The following is an 8,573-nucleotide window of genomic DNA, read 5'->3' on the forward strand; positions in this document are numbered from 1 at the left end:
ACCCTCCACTGCCTGAGCCTCCTCCTCCTCCTCCAGAAACGGACCCGCTACTGCCAGAGCTGGATCCCCATCCTCCAGAGCTGTGGCCACCTCCAGAAATGGAGTGTCCACTGCTTGAGCCTCCTTCTCCACCACAGATGGAACCGCCACTGCCATAGCTCGATCCTCCATGACCGGAGCTTCCTCCTCCTCCACCTCCAGAGATGGACCCTCCACTGCCTGAGCCTCCTCCTCCTCCTCCAGACATGGAACCGCCACTGCCATAGCTCGATCCTCCATGACCAGAGCTTCCTCCTCCTCCTCCACCTCCAGAGATGGACCCTCTCCGGCCGGAGCTGCTGCCCCCACCAGAGCTCATCCCTCCACTGTGGGGGCTGCATCTGCCACTGCCAGAGCTGGATCCCCATCCTCCAGAGCTGTGGCCACCTCCAGACATGGACCCTCCACTCCCGGAGCTACCTCCTCCTCCTCCACCAATGCACCCACCACTGCCAGAGCTCGATCCTCCATGTCCTGAGCTTCCTCCTCCAACTCCAGAGCTGGATCCTCTCCGGCTAGAGCTGCTGCCCCCACCAGAGCTGCTGGCCCCACCAGAGCTCATCCCTCCACTGTGGGGGCTGCATCTGCCACTGCCAGAGCTGGATCCCCATCCTCCAGAGCTGTGGCCACCTCCAGACATGGACCCTCCACTCCCGGAGCTTCCTCCTCCTCCTCCACACATGGAACCGCCACTGCCATAGCTCGATCCTCCATGACCAGAGCTTCCTCCTCCTCCTCCACCTCCAGAGATGGACCCTCTCCGGCCGGAGCTGCTGCCCCCACCAGAGCTCATCCCTCCACTGTGGGGGCTGCATCTGCCACTGCCAGAGCTGGATCCCCATCCTCCAGAGCTGTGGCCACCTCCAGACATGGACCCGCCACTGCCTGAGCCTCCTCCTCCTCCTCCACACATGGACCCGCCACTGCCAGAGCTCAATCCTCCATGAGCTGAGCTTCCTCCTCCACCTCCAGAGCTGGATCCTCTCCGGCCAGAGCTGCTGCCCCCACCAGAGCTGCTGCCCCCACCAGAGCTCATCCCTCCACTGTGGGGGCTGCATCTGCCACTGCCAGAGCTGGATCCCCATCCTCCAGAGCTGTGTCCACCTCCAGACATGGACCCACCACTGCCTGAACTTCGTTCTCCGCAGATGGACCCGCCAGTTCCGTAGCTTGATCCTCCATGACCAGAGCTTCCACCTCCTCCTCCTCGTCCCGAGATGGACCCTCTCCGGCCGGAGCTGCTGCCCCCACCAGAGCTCATCCCTCCACTGTGGGGGCTGCATCTGCCACTGTCAGAACTGGATCCCCATCCTCCAGAGCTATGTCCACCTTCTTGCATGAACTTCTCGCTTTTCAAGTTTCCAGATCCTACTCCAAATATTCCTCTAGCACTTGCGCTGTGTTCAATGACACCTGTAAGAAATAGAAATGATGTCCTACTTTTTCTTTTTACTCAAAAATTTTTACGCACTGCTGATATAATATTTCTGTATGGCCATCATTTTATGTACTGGTGTGGTCCTTGTCATATGTCTGTAAAGGGGCAACAAGCGTCTTCTTTTGTAGATTTTCCTGTGAAATCGTTTCTCATATGTTTCCGGTTTTATTAGCTTATATTTAACATAACTTACATCTCTACTCTATACATGAACAGTTAGTGCAGCACTTCCTTTAAGAAGGCCAAGTGTACAGGTTTCTCTCTCCTTTAGCTGGCCCCCAATTACCACAAGTTTTAGGACTCAATTTCTTTTCCCTCAGTTCTGACATTCACCTCATAGACCTATAGTGTGAGTGCAGTGTTTCCCACTTCCTACAGGTTTGGTTGAACTTAGCCAAGAGGTTCCAAGGTCAGTAGCTCAATGTTGGCATATTAATGCCTATACACATGTATTCACACACACACTCACAAGGGACTACCTTTTCCTTCATTTCCCAAGGGAGCTCAAAATGGAGGTAAGATAGGTTGCTCTGATGGTAGGTGTTAAGTACTACAGACAACAAAACGATAACAGTGCTTTGTTAAAAAACCAAAGCAAAGCCTTCAGGTACTTACAGATTGTGGCTGGTGAGCCTTCCTGTATCCTGTGAAGAGAAAGTGACATTGAGATAATGCATCCCATAAATGTAAAAGTCAGGCTAGGCTCTATCAGTAAGCCAATGAAAGAGCAATTCATCCTGGAGATCTAAGTGATAGGTTGAAGAATGGGATGCACTGCTTTGTGCAGGTACCTCTATCCAGGATGAATAGTTTGTACCTACCTGGTCTCCTCCTCCTCAAGAAGTGATCTATACATGGCAATTTCAATATCCAGGGCCAATTTCACGTTCAGGAGCTCCTGATAATCATGAAGAAGGCGAGTGAGATCATCTTTGGCCTGCTGCAGGGCATTTTCCAAATCCTGAAGCTTTTGCTGGCCATCTGTGATGGCAGAGCTCCCACGCTGTTCAGCATCTTTAATGGTTTCTTGGAGGCTGTTATTCTGCAGTGGGCAAAAACAGAACATGTCCATTTCCCTTCTATGGGAGTGGGATTTTCAAACCCTTCTGGCAGTCCCTGGAAATTAAAAGATCTGCCTCAATGACCGAACTTGGAAGATGTATTAGACTGGGTAAATTAACCCAAATTAAATCCCAATGTAGACAGCCAAAATCTAAATCTGCTTCAATTTGAAGAGAAAAGGTCATTTCTAGATTTGCCTCCAAAGGATAGGCTACGTTGCACTGCACTGAGTCCCCATGTAAAAGTGACTTAAACAGTTTAGTCATGCTGGAAAGCATCAGCTTTACCTTTCTCCTTGCAATTTCAATTTCTTGTTGTAGTCTTTGGATCTGCCTGATAAGTTCCTGGATTTCCTGATAACTGTTCCTCACTTGCTCACGTTGATTTACCCACATGTTCTGAAGGTCCTGGTACTGATGTGCAGAGAAGAGAACAGACATTTTTGGTTTCTTTTTCCACTGAGCAGACAGACTTGCATCCCCATCTTGTCGATGTTTACTCACCCTGCCCTGATACATGGCATCTACTTCAGCTTTGCTTCTCTGAGCAATTGCCTCATACTCCTGTCTGACTTCTTCAATGATGCCATCCATGTTCAGTTCTCTATGGTTGTCCATGGACAGAACGACATTGGTGTTGCCAACTACTGTTTGCAGCTGGGACAGCTCCTGCAAGGAAAAAAAAAATAATGAGATTTTAACAGTTCATGTGAGCAGCCCAGCTTGTGTTATGAGGAAAGAAATGGCACCCTCTGGCCAGTTACCCACTGGAACTTCGCTACCTGCATCCCCCAGCTCCTATTGTTCCACCACCAGTTTTAATTTTCAAGTGTCTCTTCCAGGTTTCATGACACACCAGACCCCCTTTTCACTCACAGATGAAAAAGGACTTTATAAGATCAAAGGCCGAGGGTGATCCACTCTCCACACCACTCTGCAATGTCCTGTTCAGGTGAAATTTCTGAAAACCTCCAAAAGATACACGCCCTTCAAGACCTGAGGATAAGTTTTTTTCATCTGAGAAGCATACTCACAGCTTCATGCAAGCATCTGAGGAACTCAAGATCCTGCTTCAGTATTTCCACCCGAACATCAAACTCCATTTTTCCCATGTAGGCACTGTCCAGTTCCTGTAAAAAGAGCCAAAGGCATATTTGTATTGCTTTGATCCTTGGCAAACTCTCCACTGAAGTGCAATTCTTGCAAGACTTGGTACATTTCTTTAAAGCCTTCATTCCTGGAGTCAAATAACGGCCCATGAAGCTCAGCTTTTGTTTGAAAAGCAATTGGAACAAAGGGAAAGTTTCTAACTCTTAGAAGAAAAGAATGGCTTAGAAACAAGCAAAATAGCTGTGGCAATAAATGTGTTCCTGGAGAAAATGCAAAATGTAGAAACATAGACTTCATTAATTCTTCTAATAAAATGTTGTCTAAATTTTCTCTTCTCCTATCTAAGCCATCTAAAGATATTATTTAACCCCTAATAACAATGTCTCACCCAGATCGTGATTGAGCGAATAGAGAAAAAGACTGGCACTTTTTAAATACTCATCTTACAAAGGACTGATTCAGTCTCTAGAGGACATTATTTCTCTCCAGTCTTGCAGTAAAAAGCTCAGGTTTTCGATGACTTCAGTTAGAAGGGAGCGAGATGAAGTTAAGCAAAGACCCTGGTTTTTAAAACCTCAACACCATCCAGTTATTGCTTTATTTCTGAGGCTGTGATTTAGCTTAATGTCTTGGATTACTTCACCTTTTTAAGCTCCACAAACTCCTCTTCTTTAGATGCACGCTTGTTGATCTCGTCCTCAAATCTGTTACAGCAGAGAAAAGAAACAGGTAGCTCATTGCCTGCCTTACTTTTTCAGTCAAGTGGGCCAGAAACCAAAGGGAATCATCCACAAAGGGAATGTGTCAAGTTTTCATTTAACTGCAATTTCTGGCAGCTGCAAAGGCAATTGCAAACCCTCTGCAGAACTATATGCTAAGTTAGCCTACAAAATGTGGCTAATATAGATTGATATACATCACTTCTAACAGCCTTGTAATTCTGAACTAAACTTCCCCTATTTCAGAACTGTGGACATATATTTTTGGGGTGTAGCTAAACCAGGAGTGACTGTTCTCAACTTGACCCCACTGGTAAGGAGTCCTGGGTTACTCATTGCCTGGGGGAGGAAGGGCATGAAGGAGGACAGGAGGAGATAAGAGTGGGATAGATCTGCAGGGCCTTTGATTTTCCTCTTATTGTTCTGCTTTAGTCTTCCAGTGTCAAAGTCAAGTCCCATAATGAACCTACAACGGCCACAAAACTCTTGAAGGTGTGAAGCTAAGCTATGCCATCCCAGTGCATGATTAGCATTGCCTTGGAAAATTCCAGTATGTTTTTTTCCCCAGACCTGTGATTATTCACCTCTTTTTATAATCTTCAACAAGCTGAAGCATATTATAAGCTTCTGGATCCAGCTGCTCCTTCTGGCTCTGGAGCATTTCTAGCTGCCTCTGCAGGTTGCTGATGTAAGATTGGAAGAAAGAGGCGATATTTCTGCTCTCCTCCGGTCGGGCACTTTGCTGCTGCAGAAGTTCCCATTTGGCCAGCAGAGCCTGGTTCTGCCGCTCAAGACATTGAACCTGAAAGGCAAAGCAGAAGAGTGTCTCAGCCACTGGAAAGCACTGGGGGAAACACTGACATCAGCATTAGTCCCTAGAGCAAAACAAATCCTAATTAATATTTCCAACACAGTAACATCTAAAGGTTTTGCCAGGAGGGACCAACTGTAGTAACACTGGTACCAACACAGGAGACAGCTTAGACTAACAAGGGACACACCTCTTTTTTCCCAATGTGTTGCATAAGAAGGGCACGATTTTACGGCTACTTCTCAAAGCTGCTACTGAAATCTTTGCTGGCTTTTCATCTCTTAAATGCATAATGATTAGGGAGATGATTGGGGTGGAGGGAGACTTCAGCTGTTTCTGAAGTACCTTAGACACCCAAATACATGAGAAGAATTATCCCCCTCTCAGAAGACCACATGGGACCACTCTCTTCCTAGATATACCTTGCCTTAGAGAAGAAGGTCAGAAAAACCTCTAACATGCAGAGCTAGTCTTTTTGGAAACCAGAGGGAAAGCACCTCTTCAGCTGGGACACTGAACAGGTTATAACCTGGAAGCTGACATCCAGAAAGTTTAAAAAAGAAAAAAAAAGAGTTAAAGGAAAGGTGCTCCTATCTTCCAGGACTAAGCAGGCTTAAAACTTCTGGGTGTAGCCAACACCTTTTCGGTAGGGTAATACAAGAAGCCATTAAGTCTTCACGTGTAACAAATAATACAAGCTTCCACACTACGCAGAGGCACATGTCACCACTCAAAGGCACATGTCAGGTCTGCATGGGTGGAAGTGTTTTTGTGGCTATTTTGTTCCTGTGTCTGTGAGTAGAAACGAAAGAGAAGACGACGGCAGACAGAGATGGAAGTATTGTAGTGTAAACCAAGAAAGAGGTAAAGAAGAAAGATGTGGGGGCCACAGGCCACCTGAAAGAGGCTAGGACCTCCAAGCAAAGAAGCAATTTGTTTTGTAATTCAGAGAAATGCAACGTTTTGCTTTGCTTGAGAAAGAGAAACAGAACACATCAAGGATGTCCAAGTCCATCACCCATTTTTTGAGCTAGCACCAACAGTTCCCAGGCACCAGAATATTACTAGCCATGCAGAAACCCTTTTCCTCAAAAGAGAAGTCACTTAACGTGTTGGTGACATCCCAGTAGTTTGTTATTGTCCTGCCACAAAAGGCGACTCAGAGATACTTATCCCAGGGCTAAATGTAAGTGATTCATGCAGCGGCGTTTATAGCAAGCTATTAAAAACTTCACACCGGCGCAAGGGAATCTAGCCAACGCTGTGATTTTTTGGGGAGAGAATATGCAATGTAAAGGTGTCCCCATGCCTCACACAGGCAGAGCAGCACTCCTTACATTTCCCCCTTCCAGATAACGAGTGAAAAAGAGAACAGGGACTCACCTTATCGATGAATGATGCAAATTTGTTGTTGAGAGCCTTGATCTGCTCTTTCTCATCTGACCGCACTCTCTGGAACTCGGGGTCAACTTGTACTTGTATTGGCCTCAGCAGGTTGGTGTTGACACGGACTTCCTCGATGCCTCTGCCAACACCAGCCTGCCCAAAACCCTGTCCAGCCCCTTGTTCACCAAAGGCACTTCTACCAAAGCCTTCTCCAAGAACCTCCCTGCCTGAACTTCTGCCATACGTGCTACCAAGCCCTGCTTCACCACCTTGAAAAGCTCCCACAAAATATCCTCTTCTACCAAAGCCCCTATCAAGATGTCTCCTACCACCAAATCCCAGGCACCTCCCATATGCCCCTCCTTCTCCTCCATAGCCTCCACCGGTAGAAACATCCCTAAACCCACCGAGGTTGTGGAGACTCCTGCTGCCATACCCATACCCATACCCATACCCATACCCACTGTACCTTTCTTCTCCTCTATTGTCTTCACAATAGCTTACGGTAGATGGACCTCTCCCACCACCCAGTCTGCCACAGTGAGCAGAAAAAGAACTGAAACTCCCATCCCCAAATCGGTAGAAATGTTGGCTCATAGCGTCACTTTCAGAGCGTTAAGAGAAGGCGAGAGCACAGGCAGGGCAGGTTCTGAAGCAGGAGGAGAAATGAGAGTGAAGGATCCTCAGCTCCTCTGGTGGGGGTGACAGAAGTTCTCCTTTATACGTTCTGGAGGAGTTAGTCTCCATTCCGTGGTAATTAGCAGGTCTGTTAATGTTGTTATTGGGTTTGGTTCATCAGGCAGCAATTAACGGCTGCCTGAAGAGAGGTCAGAGTAAACACCACACACCAGTGGAGGAATTGTGAAATTCCCCAAATCCTGCTTGACTCATGAGCTTTGTTCAGATGAGATTTCCTTATCTCATTAGCCTGCCCTCTGCCATTAATTACAGTTCACGCAGTTATCCATGCACATTACCATGGTTTGTTCTCTCTCAAATTTCCCCACCTCTTTTGGCATTTTATTTCATGAGACAGAAGGCCTTGATATTGTCCTCATATTGACTTCAGGGTAGCTCACCTTGCTTCACCGCATCATCAGGAGTACCTACTACAGAAAGCAAAGACTATTGCTCCCTTAGCTCCCCATTCTCTCTTTTCTGTGATTCCCAGTATATCCACCCAAAAGTAAGTATTATTTCTGCAGGGCTGCAGGGAGAGGGAAGGTGTTGAGATCTGGTCTTCTTGCTAATTGCATAAAAAAATTTTTTGCCTTTGGCTCATAAAGGTGAAATAGCATCTAGAAACCAGAAAAAATGGAATCTCTCTGTATCAATTTTAGCTTTAAGTAAATGGATACAGAGTTTTAAATGTAAAAGAGAAAGCTCTGAGATAAACTTTAATCAATTAAAGTAGACATTTGACTATTAAAGATTAAGATGAGGTCACCTTAGGGAACACATGACCCATCGCTTCCATACATTAGGACTCTTGGCCCTTCTGCTCTTGGCTGCTCCTGCTCTTCCATGTGGGAATAGTTAGACCACGAACTGAAACTACCTGTTTGTGGATTGTTGTTTTTTAAAGGCCCTGCCGCCGGATAGCTGGGATACCAAATACAGTGCTGGGCTCCAGGCTTTTCTACCCAGATTGTCCCACTGAGCATCTGCCTGATCCATCCCTCTAGTGGAAGGTGTCCCTGCCCATGGCAGGGAGGTTGGAACGAGGTGATCTTTAAGGTCCCTTCCAACCCAAACCATTCTATGAGTCTACGATTCTCTTTCCTCTCCTCATCTCCATGCAAGACTCCATCTTTCCAGTCTGAGCACACTCCGGTGCAAGACTCAATGGCCATGAATTCATTTAAAAAGCATTTGGGAGCCAAATCCTGCTGCTGACAATGCCACCGAGAGCCTTCAGCCTTGACTAATACCTCTAGAAGACAACTGAGATCTGATACACTGTCCCCAAAAGCACTGGTGGAACAATTTCCACATGGCAAGAACCTTCC

The 8,573-nt window shown here is 46.8% G+C and overlaps 1 protein-coding gene across 1 annotated transcript; it reads right to left on the reverse strand.

The window, feature by feature from the left end:
* Window positions 1-2,294: 2,294 nt before the first annotated feature.
* On the reverse strand, window positions 2,295-7,212 carry LOC126046737 (keratin, type II cytoskeletal 1-like). Its single transcript, XM_049819530.1, has 7 exons — window positions 6,562-7,212; window positions 4,952-5,169; window positions 4,292-4,352; window positions 3,573-3,668; window positions 3,043-3,207; window positions 2,827-2,952; window positions 2,295-2,519 (listed from the first exon to the last, which is right to left on the reverse strand). Exons 1-7 carry the CDS (start codon window positions 7,159-7,161, stop codon window positions 2,295-2,297), a joined length of 1,491 nt encoding a protein of 496 aa, XP_049675487.1. The 5' UTR covers window positions 7,162-7,212.
* Between the last annotated feature and the right edge of the window lie 1,361 nt (window positions 7,213-8,573).

This window comes from Accipiter gentilis, chromosome 16, assembly GCF_929443795.1.
Source record: "Accipiter gentilis chromosome 16, bAccGen1.1, whole genome shotgun sequence".
Taxonomy (NCBI): Eukaryota; Metazoa; Chordata; class Aves; order Accipitriformes; family Accipitridae; genus Astur; species Astur gentilis.